This window comes from Megascapheus bottae, chromosome 14, assembly GCF_031878675.1.
Source record: "Megascapheus bottae isolate mThoBot1 chromosome 14, mThoBot2.hap1, whole genome shotgun sequence".
NCBI lineage: Eukaryota > Metazoa > Chordata > Mammalia > Rodentia > Geomyidae > Megascapheus > Megascapheus bottae.
This window is the reverse complement of record NC_143522.1, coordinates 51,043,867-51,067,674: the sequence shown is the minus strand read 5'-3', so window position 1 is coordinate 51,067,674 and position 23,808 is coordinate 51,043,867. Positions and strand designations below refer to the sequence as shown.

The following is a 23,808-nucleotide window of genomic DNA, read 5'->3' as shown; positions in this document are numbered from 1 at the left end:
GACAACTATTAGTATTTGCACAATTACTATCATTTTTTTTTGTCTTTTTGTTTTCTGAATTTTCTCCATATCCTGTTCCTTACAAATAAGGGAGATGCATTACATTTTTCTGCTTTTTGGAGGCACAGTTAATTTTCATAGAAGAAAAATTTCTAAATTTAATTTTTTTTCTGTTTCTTTTAGTGAACCTGGCACTTGCACTGGCAGCAAATGATTCGGTATGTGCTGATTAGTAGAAATATTAACTTATTTAAGGCAATGATGAAGAACATACTATTACTCTGTCAGAAGTGGTGTAGTGTATTCTCAATTGCATGTCTTTAAGCAACTAAAAATGGTGTCATTAGTGGAGTCATGTCATAATGATGGTACATTTATCTATTAGTCATAAATTGTTTACTTGGTCTTTCACAGAGGCTCTCATGTTCATGCATAAAGGTTACTTTTCACTATTATAATCTGTACAGATATTCTGAGTTCAATTTGTTAAATGTTAGTAGTTCAGATTTTTTCTTTTCAAAGTACTGTTAATCTATTTAAATAGAATATATATACAAAATAAGAGGAAGGCTCATGTATTCTTTTTTATATCAAAGGGCTAGTTGTAGTTTTATGTATATCTTTAAAAAAATCTCTTTTCTCCATATGAAAGTTTTATAGTACACATGTATGTGTAAGTGTATGCACCGTCCTATAATATGCCGTATTTTTTTCCATATATTTTTTATTGTAATTAATAGAAGGGTTACATGATATTTGCCAGATAGATGGTGTATTAATTCCCATACATTGATACCCTTTCACTTGTCTTGGTCCCCATTTCCCTCCCCCCCACTCCCATCCCTCATCTTGTTTTCCCCCATTCCCCATCCAATTTCAGATAACCAAATACAAATATATGCGATATATCAGGTAACAAAGTGAGATAGTGTAACAATATGAGATAACCAAGGGACAGCAAAAGTGATGAGAGATGACATAGTACCTTAAGAACAACAATCATTCATTATATGGCTTATGTTTACATCATATTTTAAATGACAAGTTTAACAAACAAGTGTTCAATGAGAGAATCTCTAATTACAATCTCTGGGACTTAGTATTTAGAACTTAATCAAAATTAGGCTAAGGGTTTGTATGTCATAGAAACATATCAATTTATGAAATAAAACATTATGTCTATGGAGTCATAGGTTTTTATGTCTATATAATTGTGTTTGTATTTCCATTACCATGTCCATAGCTTTGGGTATGCAGTTATTGAGTCCTCACTCTTGTACTCTTTGGATTTAATAGCCGCATATTAAGGATACGATGCGCCTTTTGTTCCTTAGGTCTTGACTTGTCTCACTCAACATGATTCGCTCTAGATTCATCCACTTCCCTGCGAATGCCATTATTTTATCTTGTCTGTTGGCCATGTAGAATTCCATTGTGTATATATACCACATTTTCTGTATCCATTCATCTGCAGTAGGGCATCTAGTTTGTTTCCATCACCTGGCTATTGTGAATAGTACAGAGATGAACATAGCTGAGCAGGTGTCCTTATAATATCCTGGGTCATGCTGTTCAGGATAGATGCCCAGAAGTGGTATGGCGAGATCATAGGGAAGGTCTATTTTCAGTTCTTTAAGGAACCTCCACACTGCTTTCCAGAGTGGCTGAACTAGTCTACATTCCCACCAGCAGTGTAGCAGGGTTCCTTTTTCTCCACAACCCCGCCAGCAACTGTCATTGTCTGAGTTCAAAATCTTGGCCATTCTTGTTGGGGTAAGGTGGTATCTTAGGGTTGTTTTTATTTGTATTTTCTTTATGACCATAGATGATGAACATTTTCTCATATGCTTTTCTGCCATTTTAATCTCTTCTTCTGATAGGTCTCTCTTTAGTTCCCTTGCCCATTTAGTGAATGGTTTATTGGGTTTGGGGGGGATTAGTTTCTTGAGTTCCCTGTAGATACTAGATATTAAGCATTTGTCAGATGTATTGTTGGTAAATATCTTTTAAAATTTGGTAAATATCTTTTAAATTTTAAATTTGGTAAATATCTTTTAAAATTTTAAAATACAATTTTATTGTTATTATGAAGGTGTGGTACAGTGAGTTTGTTGTTTTCATTCATTTATTTGCTTATTTGTTTATTTGTACTGGTCCTGGGTCTTGAACCCAGGGCCTACATGCTTCCCCTGAGCTTTTGTGCTCTGCATCTTGAGTCTCGGTGCTACTCCTGACTATTTTTTTGGAGTATTATACTGGCAATAAGGGTCTTTGTGACTTTCCTGCTTTGAAGTTGGATCCTCAGTTCTTGGCCTCCTGTAGCATTACAGTTGTGAGCCACCATTACCCAGTGATATACCTCTCATTCTTAACGATGGCTGTATTTGCAGTTGTCTAGAACATATAAAACCAGTTTTCTTTAATGAAATATTTAGTTTGACCTCTTTTTTTTCTTTTTAAACTTTTGCTGGTCCTGAGGCTTGAACTCAGGGTGTGGGTGTTATCACTGAGCCTCTTTGTGCTCTAGACTAGCACTCTACCACTTGAGCCACAGCACGACTTCCAGCTTTTTCCAAATAGTTTTATGGTACTACGGTTAGAACTCCAGTTTTCACACTTACTAAGCAGGCACTCTACCACTTGTACCATGTATATGGTCTTACTGTGGAGTTCTTTTTTTTTTTTTTTGATAGTCCTCAGGGCCTGGGCACAGTCCTTGGGGTTTTTCAAGGCTAGTACTCTACTACTTGAGCCACTGCACCACTTCCAGCTTTTTTCTATGTATGTGGTACTGAGGAATTGAACCTGGGTCTTCATGCATGCTAGGCAAGCACTCTACCATTAGGCCAAACTCCTGGCCTCTTACTGTGGAATTCTTATGACACATTTTTTTTTCTTTCATTTAAAAAATATTATTATTGCATTTTATTGTCAGGGTAATATCTAGAGGGGTTACAGTTGCATTTGTCACGTAGTGGTTAAATTACTTCTTCAGTACCCCTTCCCATGTTTTTCTTCCATTTACTCTCTACCCACCCCCTCCCAGTCATCTTGCTTTTCTTTCCCTATTCAAATAAACAAATAAATGTATATACAATATACCAAATACCAAAGTCTGATACCATAACAACATGAGATAAACTATAAGGGGAAACAAAAGAGAAATGAAAGAACTTCACATAGTATATTAAGAACAACAATCATAAAGAATAAACCTCTTATTTCCATATCCTGGAGTTTATTTTACTTAGCCTCATATATTTTTTTACACACTGTGTAATGATTTTTTGGGAGTTAGTTTGCTAGAAGAAACACTAGTAGGTCTCCCAAGGTATGCACATTTTAAATTGTTTATATATATTCCTGAAAGTTTGACTGACTTTTCATTTTAGCTGTAGTATTTATACTCCCATAAATGTTAGACATTATTATCTTTTTAGATAATTAAAAAATAAAAATGAACATTGAACATATTTTAGAATTCCAAAAACTTACTAATTGATAAATTTACTACCTATTTTAGAACTGATCTAAATTTACCTCTCAAACCTACTTTGTAAAATGTAGGCAAGAATCCTTTAATGTTTTAATCTCTGACTGGGCTTCTAATCTATTTACCATTACTATGTACTTAGTTGTTCCCAATAGGTAGCAAAAAGAAAAAATAATGTATATTATTTCTACAAGTTTCATATTGGAATAGGGAATCTAGAGTCTGATAGATTCCAGAACTAGGCAGGTGGAGAAACATGCCTTTTGATATTTACCCCTTTGTTATTTCTGGAAATGGGAAAATAATAACAATTTGTAATATTTTGATTATCTAAATTTTACTTATCATGGAACCAAGTGACATAAGTTGGACTTTCAGAGAAAAAATATAATCATATTTCTTTTAAGTTATGCCTCTGTAATGAGAGCATTCTACTGCAAAGGTCAACTTTTTTTTTTTCTTTTTAGATGTTGTTTCAATGCTCTTCTTTTTATGAGGACCTGCTTTCTTATATCTTGTCTTCTTATTTTTTGAATTTAATTTTGCTTTTTAAAGAGACATCATTAAGTCTATGGTTTGTTAGGCAGAATGATGTTCAATCAAAGATGTACATATTTCATTTTAGAGAGTCTGTGAAGATACTTTCATACTATTTGTAATACTTTCCTACGTCTGTCATAAGTTAACCAACAGTTCCCAGTGGGTTTCAGTGAGTTCAAATTAGGAGGTTGGCAAAATTACAAACTTTTTATATGAGTCTTCCTTTTCTTTCTTTTGCTCCTCTTTCCTTTCTTCCTTTTTTTGTGCCAGCCAGGCATTATCCCTGAGCTATTTTGCTTAACTACTCGAGGCTAACACTTTAACTACTTGAGTCACAGCTCCACTTCCAACTTTTTGGTTGTTGATTAGAGATAAAAGTCTCACCGATTTTCCTGCCTTGGCTGGCTTTGAACTATGATCCATAGTAGCTAGCTATGATTATAGAGGTGAGCTGCTGGTACTTGGCTGTTTGCCCATTTTTAAATTGAGTTATTTGTTTTGCTGTTTCCTTTTTTTTTCAACTCTTGATGTATTCAGGAATTATTTATATATTGAATAACCAATGAATATTTGCTCTGTTCTGTGGGTTGTCTCTTTTTTAAAAACTTTGTTTTATTATTTATTTATTTTACATTTTATAGTTTTATTTGACACTCACTCATCCACATTGACTGTCTGTAGATTTTTGAAGGTGGTAACAGGGACTTAGGTTACCAGAGTATAGAGCTTGTTTGGCGAGTCTTCATCCTCATTGCACTTTCTGGATAATGGCACGCGGATCCGATCGGGAACATTCCTTATTCCTTTGGCCCAGACAACTTTGTTGAGCATGGTATTGATGAGCACATCGGGAGTTCCTATCTCCTTCATGGCAAACTTCCGGATTTCTTTCTTTTTTTTTTTATTGTAATTAGTAAAAGGGTTACATGATATTTGCCAGATAGAAGGTGCATTAATTCACATACATTGATACCCTTTCACATGTCTTGGTACCCATTCTCCCCCCCCCCCCACACCCCCATCGGATTTCTTTTAAGTGCACTCTTCTTAAAGTCCACTCCATGGATGCGCTTGTGAATGTTGATGGTGTATTCTCAGGTCACCACCTTGTTTAAGGCACTCTTCTTTGCCGGAGCCATTCTGCTGGGCCCAAGTTGGAAAGTATTCATTTTATTTTTTTATGTGGTATTGAGGAATAGAACGTAAGGCCTTATGCATGCAAGGCAAGCATACTACCACCAAGCCACATTCCAGCTCCACCTTGTTTCTTGATTCTTCCTTCCCAATCCCTCCCCTCCCTGCCCTTTCCTTCCTTCCTTCTTTCCCTTCTTCCCCTATTCTGAGGATTGAACTGAGGCCTTGAGTGTTGTTGTCCTTGAGCCTCTTTGTGTTCAAGGCCAGCACTCCACCACTGGAGCCACCGGTACCACTTTCAGTTTTTTTCTCTTGGAGATTAGAGTCTCAGGACTTCATTGCTTGGGTTGACTTTGAACCACAATCCTCAGATCTCAGCCTTCTTAGTAGCTAAGATTACATGAGTAGCTAAGAGCCATGAGTGCTCTGCTTAATTGTTTCTTGTGATTTGCAGAAACTTAAATATAATGTACCCCCATTTGTCCATTTATGTTCCTATTTTCTAGCCAATTGGAGTTCTATTCAGAAAAATATTTACCTGTACTCTTTTTTTTTTGTAGTAGTAGTTTTAAATAAGTTTCAGGTCTTATATTAAGATCTATGAACCATTTGGAGTTGATTTTTGTACAGGGTAGATGAGAGAGGAATTAAATTTCACTCTGCTACATACTCAGTTTTCTTCCATACCATTTTTTGGGGGAGGCTTTTTCTTCAATGTATGTTTTGGGCTACTTTAGCAAAAATCAGATGGTTATAGCTGTGTGTTTTTTATTTGTGGGTCTTCTATCTTCTCCTGTTATTCTTTGTATCTCTATTTGTTCCATTAACATACTGTTTTTGTTACTATGACTGTGCAGGATAATTTGAAGTCCATATTGTGATCCCTCTAGTGTTGTTCTTTTTGCTCTGGTTTGCTTTTGCACATTGATGCCGTTTATTTTCCATACAAATTTTTACAGAGAATACATTTGGGGTTTTGATAGGGATTGCTGAATCTGTGGCTGGAGTGGTAAGAAGTAGCTGTGAATAAAAAAGTATCAGCGATTATAAAAAAAGCTAGATGTGATGGAGTATGTGTGTAGTTCCAGCTACCTGGAAGGCATAGGTTGGAGGATCATGGTTTCAAGGCCCACTTGAGCAAAAGCAAGAGATATTATCTGAAAAACAAACTAAAAAGAGGGAAGACTAGGGCATGACTGAAGTGATTGAGCTCTTGCTTGAAGGCCTGAGTTCTTCTCCAGCACTACCAAAAAATAAAAAATGATAAAAAGCTAATTATTTCTGGGAGACTTCTTGAATGTTATCTAGAGTCTCCCTGTTTTTTGTTTTTGTCTTACTTATGTGTAATATTAAAGTGAAGAGTTTAGTGATTATGTATATTGTGCATCATATATATAGAGAGAGATATAGATTTTTTTTTTTGTGGGTCATGGGTCTTGAACTCTGGGCCTGGGTGTTATCCCTGAGCTCTTCAGCTTAAGGCTACTGCCATACCCTGGAGCCATAGCCCCACTTCTTATTTTCTATGGTTAATTGGAGATAAGAGTCTCGCATTCTTTAATGCCCCGGCTGGCTTTGAACTGAGATCCTCAGATCTCAGCCTCCTGAGTAGCTAGGTTTATAGGTGTGAGCCACTGCGCCCAGCGCATCAGATGTTTTATCCAGTGGTATGGTGGAGATGGCTTGTGAGAACAATGGTTAAGTTTTCAGGGATACTGCAAACCAATCTGTCCTCTGTTGTTAGGTTGGAATAGAATATGGTGGGAATATTTAAAACATGGAAGCTGGCAAACACTCAAAATGAGTCTTCCACTTTTTCCCAAGCTGGTTGTTAAGCATCTCTTGACACCCCACTGGTCATATGTGCTGAAGACCATATTTTTTCTTCTTCTTCTTTTTTTTTTCCTAAACCACTTTTATTTTGGATCTTACTCTTTTACAGTATAAAAGTTAGTACACAATGGGGAGGAACACTGAGCCTGGGAGGAGGAAACAAAAGCCAGTTGAAGCTCTGTGAAATCCCAAGTATATCCATTTCAGTTCATTGTAGTACAGAAAGTTTAATGAGCACCTATAACACTCATTGCCAGATACTCTGGGAATATAAAGAAAAGTAAACAGGTACTATAGAAGCTCATACACGGCTAAGATTATAACTACAAATGTTTTTTATATAATGTATATGCATCAATATATGTACATGTTTATAATAATCTGTGTGTACCTTGTTTACTCACCTAATTTATATAACTATAAATAAAAATAAATATGCATAAATAAAATACTATAAATACCAAAAATAAAAATACATTTTTTTTTCTGTTTTCAGGGGATGCTAGGGTCTTCCATATGCCAGGCAAGCCTACTGAACTTTATTCCCAGCCCTACCTACATTTGTGGTGGAATATATCTGTTCAGTTTTGTCTGTGAATAAGAATGTGTTAGTTAAACCCAAATTAGCAGGTTTTGTTGTGATTCATAACAGAATAGCCACACTGTGTTCTCTTAAAGCCAGAAGAACTGAAAGGAAGACAAGTGTCTTAACATGATGAGATATATTCACACTAAATATAGTACTAAATCTGCCCAAAATGAGTAGCTTTTATTCCAGAGAAAGTCGTTTTTTTTCCCCCACAGAGCATTTTCATGAATGTAATTATATTTGATTCTCACAGAAAGCTGTGATGCACTCCATGAAGTATTTATCACTTTTACAGCCTTCATTGATTGTGCCCTCTTTTTGCTACATTTCATCAGCCAGCAAATATTTTTGTCTTTGTTGCAATATTTTTCATATATATCTTTCTATTTCTATTATTCCTTCTTTAGTTAAGACTCATGTTCTTTTGGTCTTATTAGTTCATTTATGTGTCAAAAATTATGGAGTGCTTCTTTCCTAAGTGCTATATTAATTTGGAAGATACAGAAGTGAATGGGACATGTAGTTCTTGCCTTTGAGGAGCGCCACCACTGCAGTTGGCCACACTTGCCTGTGCTCAACTACAGTCCATAATGCCAGATTACTTGTAACTATTGGAATTACGTAGCTCCCTTGCTTAGAGGCATAGCTGACAGACAGCTTTTGTGGGTGTTCAAGCAAACACTCTTATCTTCTGCTAATCTTCTTTTCTACATTTTTACCAGAATGTTCTCTTCACCTTCTTTCAACTTTAAATGTCCTTTCATCTGGGTTACCTCTGTGACGATGCTAGTTAGGGCTTGCACAAGGGTGCTGGTGGAGAGGATTGAGGTTTGAGTGATGGCAGGCCACCCTTTTGCTACGAGCCTGTGGGGTTCCTTTTGCTGCCTCAGTTTTGCCTGATGGGCAATTCAATGAAGTGTTCCTTGGGTTCCTCTAAAAAGAGGGTCCTTTATTTTATAATTCCTGTAGCACTGTTTACTTGTAATTTTATTGCATTCATGCATCAATTCTAGTATATAGTAAATTATATATATATATATATATAGTAAAAATACTAGAATTGATGCATGAATATAGCTTCTGCTCAAAGCCACAGCTCTACTTCTGGCTTTTATTAGTAGTTTATTGGAGATAAGAATCTCATGAACTTTCTTGCCAGGCTGGCTTTGAACCCGAATCTTCAGATCTCAGCTTCCTGAGTAGCCAGGACTACAGGCAGGAGTCACTGGTACTCAGCTAAATAGCATTTCTTGAACATTTGTTCTATTAAGCATTGTTAATAACTACTTTGTATTGACCAGTTTAATCCTTACAACATAGTTCTCAGTTTATTTCCTGTTCACAGTGATTAGTTAGTAATAGATACTATTATAATCCTTATTGTAGATGAGGAAGTAAAAACACATAGAAGGTAAGTAATTTGTTCAAGGTCATCTGGGAAATAAATTGCACAAATAAGATTTGAATGACATTCTAGATCTTTTTATTGACTTACATTCTTGATTAAAAACTGGATTGTTTCAGGTCTGCTGTTTAAGTTGATATTAGTGCATGGTAACAAGTAGGGATCCAGTTTCAGTTTTCTGCATATGGATGTGCAGTTTTCTCAACACTAATTATTGAAGAGACTATCTTTTTTTCTATTGTATATTTTTGGCTGTCTTATCAAATATTAGATAACTATGAGTGTATGGTTTTATTTCCTAGTCTGTTCTATTGATCTTTGGATCTACTTTTGTGCCAGTATCAAGCTGTTTCTGTTATTATAGCTCTGTGGTAGAGCTTGAGGTCTGGGATTGTGATTCCAGAAGCATTACTTTTGTGTGTGTGTATAAAATTGCTTTGGCTATTGTAAGTCTTTTGTTGTTCCATATTAATTTGTAGATTGTTTTCTCTGTCTTGGAAAAGAACTTCATTGGGATTTTGAAGGGGATTGAAGTAAATTTGTAGATCGGTTTTGGCAATATGGCCATTTTTACAATATCAATTATTATGGATAATGATTATCTGGATAAATGTTGGTAATAGTCATGGAATGTTAAATAAAGAATATACACTCTCCCGTATTCCCACATAGACAGACAAATATACACAGAAAATTCTAAGTATTGGATAAATTCTCTATAGTTTGTTCAATGTAATCTATGCTTTTTCCTGCCTTTTGGCTGCAGAACAAAAAGTATATGTGATATGCTGAGCACAATGACAGGGCCTGGGCACTGTCCTTGGGCTTTCTCAAGGCTAGTACTCTACCACTTGAACCACAGCACCGCATCTGGCTTTTTCTGTGTAAGTGGTACTGAGGAATTGAAACCAGGGCTTCATGCATGCTAGGCAAGGACTCTACCACTATGCCACACTCCCTGCCCAATAAGTTCAAATTTTTATACTGGTAGTTAGATAAAAGTTTTTGTGACTAGCAGTTCAAAGTGTTGTGTTGGTTTTGGAGCTTGAACTCTGGTGCTTCGCACTGATCCTTGGGCTCTTTCACGCAAGGCTTATTGCTCTACCACTTGAGCCACAACTTTACTTCTGGTTTTTTAGTGATTAATTGGAGATAAGTTTCTCACAGATTTTTTTTTTTTTTTTTGGTGGGTCATGGGGCCTAGGTGCTGTCCCTGAGCTCTTCAGCTCAAGGCTACTGCTCTACCCCTTGAGCCACAACACCACTTCCTGTTTTTTTTTTTTTCTTAGTGATTAATTGGAGATAAGAATCTCTCATTCCTTAGTGCCTGGGCTGACTTTGTACTGTGATCCTCAGATCTCAGTCTCCTGAGTAGCTAGGGTTACAGGTGTGAGCCACCGTGCTTGGCCTTCTCACAGATTTTCTGCACTGACTAGCTTTGAATTTCAATCCTTAGGTCTCAGTCTTCTTAATACCGTGTAAGGATTACAGGATTATAGGCATGAGCCACAAGTGTCTAGCTTTCTCTTTTTTGAAAATTTTCTTGCTGTTATATAAAGGTGATGTATAGAGGACAGCTGGTGCTTAACTGTGATCTATGCTTCTAGCACATGCATAACCACCACATAGCTGGTTAACTGAAGATGGAATCTTATGGACTTTTGTGCCCAGGCTGATTTCAAACTATCATCCTTCAGGTCTCAGCCTTTTGAGTAGATAGGACTAAAGGCATGAGCCCCTGGTATCTGGCATTGATCTGTATTTTACTTGACTGGTAAAACTTGTTTTAAATTATCACAGGGATTAATCACTAAATATAATTTTAATTAGATTAAAGAGAATAGGAAGAAGTATTATCTTCAGAGTTTGTTTCTTTGGTTATTTTTTTCCATTAATGTTTATCTCAAAATATTTCTTTTCTCATAATCTTAAAATGTCTTTAGGCTTAATTTTTCCAGATGTATTGCTGTTTTTCACAAATTATTTTAAGGTTTTTTTTAAAAAAAGTATAAGATTATCTTAGGCCTTTAAAGTTTTGTGATCATATTACAACAAACCAGGTAATTTTAGCTCAAGATTTAGGTTTTCATATTTGAAAGTTCTAGGAATCATGGAGCAGAACATATACATTATCATTTATAACATGGTTCCTTTCTTCATTGATCTATTTGTGTACAGCAGTTAACAATCTTTATTTTTGGTGTCAAATGGAACTGCTTTTGATTTTTCTCTCTGACTTGATAACTTGTGTGCCTTTTGCCTCTACTTGCCTTATAAACTTGTATTAAAGAGGTAATGCATAGGAAGGCATATAGTAAATGTGTAATACAAGTAAGAGCCTATGATATTAGCTGTTAGGGTATTGCATATGCCACCCTGTATATATTATTAACCAACTGGACTACCAGTTATGAAGTTAATTTGGATTAACTATGAATGAAACCATTCTCTCAATTATTGATGTATATAAAGTCTGGAAGCAAAGTTTATAAAGTTAGTGTTGTAAAGGTATTGCATTATATTAATCTATTTTTATGTTTCTATTGAAGTTTGGAAGTATATATAAGAAGTACATTGTTATGAAAAATAGTTTCAATATTATTACCAATTTAGAAGAATGATACACATTATGCTTAAAGTATATTTATTGTGAAGCTAGAGTAGAAGGGGAAAAAAGAGTTCAGATCCAGAAAACACTTGTGAAATCCCTTTTTTTTTTCTTTTTGAACCTCAGTCAAAGGTAATTCTTGGTAAGAAGTTCATTTTATAAGTACACTGAAGTTCACAAAGACTATTTTTTTGTAATTACAGAAAACAATATAAACTGAAGTGTTTCTTTTGCAATAAAACACCAAATATTCATCATAGTGAATTTTCTTGTAAATATTTGATCATTGTGATATCATTAATATATAGCATTCATATATGCTACATAGATTTCTGATGAGTTAATTTTTTTATTGTATTTTATTGTTGGGATAATGGATAGAGGGGTTACAGTTACATTCGTCAGGTAGTGGGTGCATTATTTCTTGAACATCGATACCTCTTCTCATGCTTTTGTCCCCCATGGTGAGTTAATGTTTTTTGTTACTCCTTCATATATATATATGTTCATTTATCGATGGCCCTGTGCTTGACTCAAGATATGGAGTTGAATGGTTTACCTCTGTCCTCATATGTAGGAAGTGACTACAAGGTTGTGGTTTCTTGTTTGAACTTGGCTGTCTGTATGACTTATTCTTCGACTTTATTCTAGCCTACTATTAACTAAACAAACAAAACAAAGCACCTTTTTGGTACAAGGATTTAAACATTTGGCCTTGTGCTTCCTCATCTCATGTACCACTAAACCTGGCATCTATTTATTCTTTACCATTGATGCTCTTCCCAATACTTTCTGCTTCCTGTTATGTTTATCTTGCTTCCTTTTCCACATGAAAAGTGGACTTTTCATTGATAATATTCTCTATCAGAAATGTGTCTTTGTATAGTTATCAGTACTTCCTTTCCTTCTACCCTATAGGAGTCAGTTCTGTTACTTCTATTTGGGCTTTTGATCCTTACCATTTTTTAGGATTTTGGCCTCTTAATTTCTTTCTGTTATTTTCAGTTTCTCAGGAGGTTTATAGACTTTATATTCATGGAGAAACCCAAAAATGTATTTGCTGGCTGTTTCCCTGCTTTCTTTTCTATCTGAGTGCCTTCAGACTTTTGCACTCCCTGTTCTTTCTCTTTATCACCATACTTAAGCCAGTATTCTACACAGCCTTTGTTACTTTATCCAATTCTTATTCTGTAATTCCACTTCTTACTACCTTGTGGTTGATTTAGTTGCAGCCCCCCAAATATATTTGCCATCTTTCTCTGTTTTGTTTTGTTTTTTAATTTTTATTGATTTGATACTGTTGACTGCAGGTGCCAACACTAGAGAATCTCTCTTTGCCCGAATCTCCCAGAATGAATTGTTTCTTGATTCTTTTTTCTCTGACCTTTCATTTTCCAAACTTTTTTTCCATATATTTTTATTATAATTAATAGAAGGGTTACATTATATTTGCCAGATAGAAGGTGCATTAATTCACATACTTTGATACCCTTTCTCATGTCTTGGTCCCCATTTCCCTTCCCCCTCATTTTCCAAACTTTTATAATTAATCTATTCTTATGCCTTCATGTTTTCTTTCTCATACATCCATCTTTCCTTTGTCTTATGCTGCTTCTTTAGCCAATAACTTTTTTAAAAAAAATTAAGTTTCTTCTTTTCAGTAGTTTTCTCAACATTTTCTTTTGATATTCTTCAGATATATCAGTTTTAAGTTACCTAAATGGAATCAGTTTAATTTTCTTTCTCTGTAGAGCCTCCTGTTCATGTATTCTGTAATAAATCACTATTATAGAATAAGTGAATTGATATCTTTTTCATCTATACCCCCAACCAGTTTTAGTTATTGATTAATACAAAAACAATAGCTTACCCGTAGTCCCATAAAGCCATAATCATTTTATTATGCTCATAGATTCTATGGGGCAGGAATTTGAACAGAGTAGCAGGAATGGTTTGGGTTTTACAAACTTGTTCTATAGTGCTTAGAACTTCAGCTGGGAAGACTAAGATGATTTAGAGCTACATTGATGTAGAGGCTCTTTACTCACATGCTTGAAACTGGACTGGGATGACTTTTTGAAGGTGGAATTCAGCTAGTCTTGCTGGTTGGAATGCTTTACATGGCTACTTAAAGTTGCATGGGCATCTACATAGTTTACAGCTTCAGTGTAGTTGAATTTCTTCCCTGGTGGCTGAGAGCTACTAGAATTAGTGTCCTAGTAAGTATGTATAGCCTTTTGTGACCTTGCATTGGTAATCATGTTGGATTCTTGGTTGTGGTAGTCTTGTCTCAGATTCAGAGGCAGAGGATGTAGACCTCACTTCACATAGGAGAAGCAGCCTGATGTCATATTTACCTTTCCTCTATTTCACGCTATTTTTATAGGTCAGTCAGTAGGTGTTAGCATTTTTATTTGAGAATTATCTTATTTTCTCAAATAATGTGAACCTAGGTAAGAATTTTTCACTTAAAAATTTTCCATATAATGAGTGATTGTTGTCCTCAATGTACTATGTTATCTCTCATTTCTTTTGCTATCCCTTGGTTATCTCATATTGTTACAATATTTCATCTTGTTATCTGATATATTTTCTATGTGCTTAATTGGTTATTTGAAATTGGATAGGGAAGGGGGGAAACCAAGATGAGCGGGGGGGGGGGGGGGGAGAGGGGGATGGAAATGGGGACCATGTCATGAGAAAGAGTGTCAATGTTTGTGACGTAATATACCTTCTTTTTTTAAAAAAATTTTTTTATTGTATTTAATAAAAGGGTTACATGATATTTGCCAGAGAGAAGGTGCATTAATTCACATACATTGATACCCTTTCACATGTTTTGGTACCCATTATCCTCCCCTCCACCCCCCCACCCGTCTTGGTTTTCCCCCCTTCCCTATCAAATTTCAAATAACCAAATACAAATAAATTCAATATATCAGATAACAAAGTGAGATACTGTAACAATATGAGATACCCAAGGGGCAGCAAAGGAGATGAGAGACAACATAGTACATTAAGGACAACAATCATTCGTTATATGGCTTTTATTTCAATATCCTGGAGGTCCTTTCAATTAGCTTCATACTATATGGCCTTATATATCAAGATTTTGCTCTATTGCAGATCTCTGCTAGTAGAGCCCAAGGTTTCTACTGATTATGACGAATGAGGGAAACCATTGAGCCTAAGTTCCTTTGAGTCTGGCTTACTTCACTTAATATGATTTTTTCTAAGTCTTTCCATTTCCTAACAAATGGGGCGATGTCATTCTTTCTGACAGCAGCATAGAATTCCATTGTGTACATATACCACAACTTGTTGATCCTGTAATATACCTTCTATCTGGTGAATATAATGTAACCCTTCTATTAATTACAATTAAAAAGAGAAAAAAATTAACATTGGAAGGTTAAAATAGCGTAAATTGCGTCCAGACAGACAGGCTGTTAAAATGACATTCAATAAAGTCACACCAGAAGTATTTCTTGATTACTAAAATTAAAGGTTTTAAAATCTTTGATTTTAGTAATCAAGATTATAATGCTCACCAGATTGATTAAGTAAAATAAGTCCATACATTTAATAAATAGAATCTATAATAAAAATTTTTTTCCATGACTTTTAAAAATAAAATTTAAATTGTTTAGTGCTGGTCCTGGAGCTAGAACTCAGGGCTTGGGTGATGTTCCTAAGCTTTTTTGCTCAAGGCTAGCCCTCTCTTCTTGAGCCCCAGCTCTATTTGTGGCTTTTGGTGGCTAATTGGAGATAAGAATCTCACAGACTTTCCTGCATGGGCTGGTTTTGAATCGCAGTCCTTACCTCAGCCTCCTGGATAGCAGTATTACATGAACCAGAGGTCCCCAGCCTCCATGACCTTTTAACTGGCTAACTTAAGCTCTTCCACTTTGAATTAGTTAGTGATTTCTTAAATTGCTTGTAGAAAATTTCCCATTTTATTCAAGTTTCTGTCCAAATTGCTTAGCTTAGTTTTTCAAGACTGACTGTTTTTCCAGTCTGCACTTTACTTTGTACTATTCCCTGTGTTGGTTGTTTTCCTTGCTACCTTCCAGGTCTCATGTCAGAAGTCACTATGTCTGTGAACCCTCCTGAGTGTCTTCATGTAATGTCTCTTGTTCTGTCTTGGTTCATGTTTATCTTCTGTTGCTAGAATAGCTGTGACTTCTGACAGGCCAAGGACTACATTTTACACCATTTGTCAGTGTTGCTTGGCCCCTTGTTATACATTCAGAAAAGGCATTAGTGTTATTTTTGTGCTTTTTTTTTTTTTTTTTTTTTTAGAATGGGTGATTAAAAACAACATACATTTGCTCAGTTTCTAAAGGTTTGAATGAGTTGTTGGGTTTTCTCAAATATCCATATCCAAGAAGTTATTTTTTTTCCCCCAAGGGTTGGTTACTTCTCTTCTCGACTCCCCTCATCTCCCCCCCTCCCCTCCCCTCTTCCTTTCCTTTTTTTTTTTTTTTTTTTTTTTTTTTTGCCAGTCCTGGAGCTTGAACGGATGACCTGGGCACTGTCCTAGGACACTTTGCTCAAGGCTAGCATTCTTCCACTTGAGCCATGGCACCACTTCTGGCTTTTTCTGTGTATGTGGTGCTAAGAATTGAACTCAGGGTTTCATGCATGCTAGGTGAGCACTAGGCTATGTTCCTGTCCCCCACACCTTTTATTTTTTTTGGTCTGAGCCCTGGATTTAAATTCAGCACCTGTTGCTTTAGCTCATTAGCTAGTGCTCTACCAATGAAACCATGTCTCCAGCCCTGGAATAATTTTTTCTTCTTCAAAAAAATTACACTTAGAGAAGCTTTGAAAAAAGAGGGGGGAAGAAAGGGAGGGAGGAAGGAAAGGAGGAGAAGGAGAAACAGCCTTTTTATGTAAGTTAAAACATATAAGGCAACACCAAGAAAAGCTAGAGTACTGGGTTATTACATTGAAAACAGTCTCTGATAAGATTAAAGGCTAGAAATACAAAACAAATCAGAATGGTATTGTTTCTGGTTGTGGCATTTTAAAGCTTTAATTTTGGCTGTGAAATATTTCACATGATGGATTTTGTTCCAGCCTGTTTCATTCTGGTCAGAAATAGTTGCACTGTGTGAAAGGGCTGGGAGCAGCATGGCATGCTGAAATGGGTCAGCGAGTGCTCAGATGAAAGAGAAAACACTTTTAAAGAGCCTTTATTTGTTGTTGGTATAATAAGACAAAATAATTGTAAGTTTGAATCTGTTACCATGTTCTTGCTTCCTTCTTCATCTCTCAAATGCTTTGCCAAATCAACCACATCAACCAACTTTACAGAAAATAGATTGCTGTTTTAAATTGTTCTGTTAGCTGTTATTCTTAAGAATCCACTTCAGAAAGTCTCTTTTTTTCTCTTGTTTTCCAAAAGAACATGCATCTTTGTACTGCTCTAAGAATCTTTCATGGATTCTTAAGAGAGCTGGCAGTATGTTCTACTTCAGGGAATGAGGAAGCACAACCTTCTAAATGAAATTAAAGGAAGAACTCTCTCCTACTGTTGTTTTAAAAGATGATTTCATTACTGTTGGGATAGATAAGCTGAGATTTTCTAAGAGCAATGAATGATAAATTGGATTACTGCCTTTGGTTCTTAAACAATGTGTCATTCTTAAGGGCAGGAAAAATGTTCATGTGCTTGAAGGCAGTCTAGATTTCCTGCTTGGAAACAAGGTTCCTCTGTCTCACTGTCTCTGTCTGTGTCTTTCTCTGTCTCTGTCCCTGTTTCTCTCTATCTCTCTGTCTCTGTCTCTCTATTTGTCTCTTTCTTTGTCTCTCTCTCTTTTTGTCTCTCTGTCTGTCTGTCTCTCTGTCTGTCTGTCTGTCTCTCTCTCTCTCTCTGTCTCTCTCTCTCTCTCTGTCTCTCTCTCTCTCTCTCTCTCTCTCTCTCTCTCTCTCTCTCTCTCTCTCTCTCTCTCTCTCTCTCTCTCTCTCTCTCTCTCTCTCTCTCTCTCTCTCTCTCTCTTCTCAGTTTTTCCTGTCAGCAAAACAAGGTGTGAGGCTTCTCCAAACTGTGGAACAGCTTTGCCCTCTGATTTGTACTGGAGTGTTATCTAGGGTGGAATGGGCTTTTTGTCAGTCACCATGGAAACTAATCAAGGTGCTAGTCTTGTTCTTTGGGCTATTTGGAATGACATTTTTTATTTAAAAAATGATTAAAATGCAGCTTATTTATGGCAGAATGGGATATGTATATTACGCTTTTACTAGATTTTTTAAACATTCTATTCAACTTAAGAGTATCTTGGCCCAGAAACATTAATGAAAATTGTTCTGGACAGGCATATTTCCATTGGTTTGTGATTTGATTGTTGGCTTGATTCTGCTTGTTGGTTTGATTGTGCTTGTATATGAAACAGTATAACAAATACTCAATTTTTATTTACTAACTAGTGATGGGGAGGAACTTGATATAGAAATTAAGGCATGAGGAGCTGGGAGTGTGGCCTAGTGGTAGAGTGCTTGCCTAGCATGCATGGAGCCCTCAGTTCAATTCCTCAGTACCAGATTCAGAGAAAAAGCTGGAAGTGGTGCTGTGGCTTAAGTGGTAGAGCATTAGCCTTGAGAAAGCTCAAGGACAGGGCCCACATCCTGAGTTCAAGCCCCAGGACTAAAAAAAAAAAAAAAAAAATTAAGAAATGATTAAAAAAAGACTTATTTCTTCATATTTGCCAAATAAAATGTGAGATAAATAGTGATAGTGATATCAGTCATAAAAGTTGAATGTTTTTGTAAGCAATTAAGGCAATTAAATATTCAAATATTATATATATTTAAAAACACATTTTCCCAAATGACCTACCTCTGTAGCTATAGTAGGAAGGGATTTATATTTATAGGTATCTTTAGAAGTTTTTCCCATTTCCTTAGTGGGAAGCTGGTGTACAGAGGAGGATGCTGTGAGCAGGAGTTATCTGGGGGAGTTATTGATGCTGAATAGATGAATATAAAAAAATAATGTTAAAAACTGAAGAGAGGGGCCAGGAGTATGGACTAGTGGCATAGTGCTTGCCTACAATGCACGAAGCTCTGGGTTTGATTCCTTGGTAACACATACACAGAAAAAGCTGGAAGTGGTACTGTGGCTCAAGTGGTAGAGTGCTAGCCTTGAAAAGCTCAAGAACAGTACCCAGATCCTGAGTTCAAGCCCCAGGACTAGCAAAAAAAATTTTAAGTGAGGGTTACAGTGGTAAAAGAACCACAGCAATTGCATTAAGAAATATTTATCCAATTTTTTGAGGCCTGACCTTGATTGAAAACATAGTGGGAACTTGGATGACTAAGGTTTTTTTCTTGGTTGTTAATTATGTAAATTTATTTAAGAAATCTACTAAGATGTACACTTTTCTAGATCCTGAAGATATAGTGGTAAAAAGTAGAAGAGGCATAATAAACCCATATTTTTAAGTGAAAAAGAAATAAAAAGTGAGGAGAGGTACTCTTCTTGGTAAGGTTGTCTGAGATGGGATCTCAGATACTATATCTCCAGTATTAAATATTCTTCAATAAATTCCAAATTTTGATTTAGGATAATAAAAAGTTCTGAAAACTGACCAGTGGGGGGGTCACACAGCAATGCATATACTTAATGAAATGAGCTGTACATTTACAAATGGCTAAAGTGCTGAATCCTGTATATAGATTACTATATCAAAGAAAAAAAAAAACAAGTATCCCTATCCGTCATCCATACTCACTTGCTCAGCGAATCTCATCTTTAACACATTATTTCCAAGACCTTATCACTATCTCTATCACTACACTCCAAGCTATCAATCATCTTTAGCCTAGATTCCTGTATTTGCCATGAGCTAGTCTCCCTGTTCTTATTCTTTTTTTCCCTACAGTTTATGATCTATATTAAGGACAGATCCTTTCAACAAGAAAATTCGACTGTATTATCATCCTGGCCAAAATTCCACTGCATTAAACCAAAAAAAAAAAAAAGAAGAAAGGGAGAGAGAGAGAGAGAGAGAGAGAGAGAGAGAGAGAGAGAGAGAGAGAGAGAGAGAGAGGAGAGAGAGAGAGAGGAAAGAAAGAGAGAGAGGAGAAAGAGAGAGAAGAAAGAAAGAGAGAGAGGTGAGGGGGGGAGAGGAATTCCAAAATTCCATTATAACTTACAAGGCTTTACATGACCATGTGTCTGGCAGTGTCCCTCCTTTAATCCATTGTAGTTACACTAACATTTCCCCCTGTTCTTCTGGTAATACAAGTTGATTTAGAGCTTTTGTTTTTCCAGAAGCCTAGTTTCTCAGTTCATTTCTCTTATGTCAGGCTTATTTCACTTAGCAATCTTTCACTTTTTAATCTTTATCCAAGTTGAACTTACTGTCTTTTTAGGTTCTTGGTTTTGGTTATAATAACTGTGTAACTGATGATATCCTGAGATGGAGAAGACTTCTGTTTTTGTTTTTTTTTGTTGTTGTTGTTTTGCCAGTCCTGGGCTTGAGCTCAGGGCCTGAGCACTGTCCTTGGACTTTCTCAAGGCTAGAGCTCTACCACTTGAGCCTCAGCACCATTTCTGGCTTTTTTCTATGTATGTGGTACCGAGGAATCGAACCCAGGTCTTCATGCATGCTAGGCAAGCACTTTAACCACTAGGCCAAACTCCTGGCCCTGGAGAAGACTTCTGAAGGAGAGATTAGAAATTTAAAAAAAAAGTGTAAATATAAAATGTTGTAAGGGTCCAGTAAATACTGATTACATGAATGTATGTTGATTGAGGTCACAGCTCAAAGAGAGGCAAGGGTCTAGGGATTTAAACTTGGGTGTCAATCAAGGTATAGGTAGCATTTGAGGCCATAAAACTGAATATGATAACCTTAGAAGGAAATTAGAGAACTGGTCTTTTAGATATTTGTATCTTGTAAGATTGTGCTAAAAGAACATATATATTTTAAAACTAATATATCTATATCTATACCTATATATTTTTGTTGGTAGTGGGACTGGAACTCTGGGCTTGGGCATTGTTCCTGAGCTCTTCAGCTCAAGGCTTCCGCTCTACCCCTTGAACTACAGTGTCACTTCCAGTTTTCTGGTGGCTAATTGGTGATGAATCTCTCAGACTTTTTAGTACTGTGGCTGGCTTTGAACCCCAATGCTCAGATATCAGCCCCCTGAGTAGCTAAGATTACAGGTGTGAGCCACCATACCCAGCTTTAAAACTAATATTAACTTGCTAAATCTATAGTTTTTTTGTTTTGTTTTGTTTTTTTGCCAGTCCTGGGCTTTGAGCTCAGGGCTTTCTCAAGGCTAGAGTTCTACCACTTGAGCCACAGCACCACTTCTGGCATTTTTCTATGTATGTGGTACCAAGAAATTGAACCCGGATCTTCCTGCATGCTAGGGAAGCACTCTACCACTAAGCCAAACTCCTGGCCCTAAATCTATAGTTTTAAAAGATGACATTGTTTTAAATATTTTAATTGGTATGACATGTTGGTTTTAAGCAGTTGTTTACTTATTTTTTTCAAAGTGTCCTTGTTTCTTAAAATAGTAATTATCTTTGTTCTTTTAGAACTCCCGTAAGGAATTAAAAAAACTGTCAGGATGAATTGGATATTGATTACAATAGTTATTCCCAGAAACTACATAAAATAGAAATTAAAAAAAAATGTGTTACTATAAAGATGATATACAGAGGGGTTATAGTTACACAAGTCAGATAAAGAGTATATTTCTTTTTGGACAATGTCACCTGCACCCGCACTCCAAAATGCAAATTTTATCATGGCTAGAAACAATTTAAAAGTTAATAAATGCCAGTGATAAAATATCGGGGCCTGTTTATGAACAGTGTATTTCTATGTGGAAACCAGCTGTGCAATATGGCACCTATCCAGGATAGGATGTTTGGAAAAAAATTTGTGTCCTTTTTTTTTTTCTTTGAAACTGCAAAAAAGCTTTTTAGAAAAACTACGCTTTTCCAGAGTGTTAGGTTTCAAAAGAAGGATCTGACTACTTGGTGGGGTGAAATGGCGTTGAGGAAATATGTGGAACAAAAGGGATATTTACAGAGATGTAGGGGTAGAACTTTTCCTAGACACTGGTTTATAGGCACTTGACCAAGTAATTAAGTGGAAAATCTGAGTAGTATTCCTTTTTTTTTTATCAAGAATTGTTCAGTTTGATTAGTTTCCAATTTTGTCTTTGTAATAATGACTCTATGGAACTTGTGAGTTCCAGTTTTTTTTTTTTTTTAAGAATTTTCCCCATTATAAGTAATACTTGGTTTAAGAATCACATCTTTGCGCAATGTAGTCAGGTAGTACAAGTTGTTTCTACAATAGAGGAAAAATCATGATTTGGTTTCCTGTTACTGAGGGATGTTATAATAAATCAAAGAAAAAGGAAACTGTGAGGAAGTAGAAAACTTACTAAATGTCATTTTTTCTTTTTTTTGTTTTAATTAAAGAATTTTATTAACCTTGATTTTTACATCATATTTCAAATATGCTTAACAAACAAGTATTCAAGAAGGGAATCTCTATATACAATCATTGGCACTTAGATTTTAGAACATAATTAAAATTAAGTTGAGGGTTTGTATGTCACAGGTACATATTAATGTATGTAATAAAACATTATGTCTATAGAGTATATAATCTGTCGTAGATTTTTATGTCTATGTAGTTATATCTCCAAGACCATGTTCATAACATTGGGTACCCAAATATTTAGTCATCGCTCTTGTATTGTTTGGATCGAATAGCCACATATTAAGGATACCATGTATCTTTTGTTCCTTTCATCTTGACTTATCTCACTCAGATTACTTGGCTATTGTGAATTGTGCAGAGATGAACATAGCTGAGCAGGTATCCTTATCATATCCTGGGTTATGATGTTCAGGATAGATACCCAGTAGTAGTATGGTGGGATCAGAGGGAAGGTCTATTTTCAGTTCTGTAAGAAACTTCCACTAAATGTCATTTTTAAAGGAGGGAAATTAAGTTAAGAAATGTCATTTTTAAAGTTGGAAATTAAAGTTGGGAAAGAATAGTTTCTCTTGGAAACAAGTCCTATAAATGGAACTTGAGTAGCTAACATCTGCCTCTGACAAAATTTCCTGCAAGGCTTCTACTTTTCCTTGTCCTTGAGTGAGGGCTCTGACTTTTCATATTTGCTATGCAAATGACTTTGATTTATAAATGATGTTGTATTTTTATATATGATTATATAGGGAAGGTGGAAGGCAACTGTTAGATGTGAAGCCCTGTAGGTAATATGACATGTGATAGTAAATTTAAGGTGGCAGACAGTGTATTGCTTAGCCTCACAGGTAAAGATGGGCAGATAGTCTCTTGACCATTGGCTTATCTCTGTCACAGTTAGGTTTATCAATTATATTAAATAGCTTATGGTTTTATGATTTGTGAAACTGAAGAACAAACCTCAGGCAGAACTTCTCTGGTCCATCATTCTTTGCTTTTTATTCATAATAATATTTACTTTTGCTTTGATTATTAGTTTATTTATCCTTGTATAACCTCTTGTTCTCATCTTTAGAATAAAAACTCCTGGAGAGCTAGGTCTGTCTGTTGGAAAGGTCTGAGAGTTAAGGAATATGCATGAAGATAATAAAAGACCAGTGAAGTAGCAACCAATGAAATGGCAACTGCCTTGGTGGCCATGTCAAGGAATTTGGAGTTTATATAAGGACAGTGGAACAGATTTGCTTAAAACTCACTTGCAGGAAGGAACCTGGAGTGGACATAGGACATAGGAAGCCAATTTTGTGTGTAATAACATAAGTGGAAGAACATATTGATGTTCTTCATTGGCAATAGAATTGGAGAATGAGGTCACATTTAAGTATGGATGACATCTAGCCAAAGGAGAGGAAGGGGGCAAGCATAATTTATATCCCAAGTTTCTTAGTTATACAATTGAGTAGAACTCACTAAGGCATATTTTTCCTAATATATTTGAAAAATACTATGTGCCGGGGCCAGCTGGCAGCAAACCAGGGTTCGCAGATTGGGATTCCTGAAATAGGGGCAAGGAGTAGGAAAAATTAAAAGAGAGACAAACAGATGGAGTTCAGGAGGTCTGCAGCCCAGGTAAAGACTGCAGCCCAGTTTATTTCAAGTTCCGACCTTAAATACTCTTCTTAAAACTAGGGAACTGCCAGAGGCTACATTCATACAAAATAGTAAACAAGT

General features: G+C 35.9%; 1 protein-coding gene and 1 pseudogene across 4 annotated transcripts in view; one reads left to right on the top strand and one right to left on the bottom strand.

Moving 5' to 3' along the window:
• Nubpl (NUBP iron-sulfur cluster assembly factor, mitochondrial) overlaps positions 1-23,808 on the top strand; it is a 217,367-nt gene that overhangs the window by 3,551 nt on the left and 190,008 nt on the right. For all 4 annotated transcript variants that reach the window (XM_090345207.1, XM_090345206.1, XM_090345204.1 and 1 more), the window contains exon 3: positions 184-218. In XM_090345207.1, the coding sequence (XP_090201333.1) occupies positions 184-218 (35 nt within the window). The remainder of the gene's footprint in view (positions 1-183; positions 219-23,808) is intronic.
• On the bottom strand, positions 4,688-5,172 carry LOC150055241 (large ribosomal subunit protein eL31-like; annotated as a pseudogene).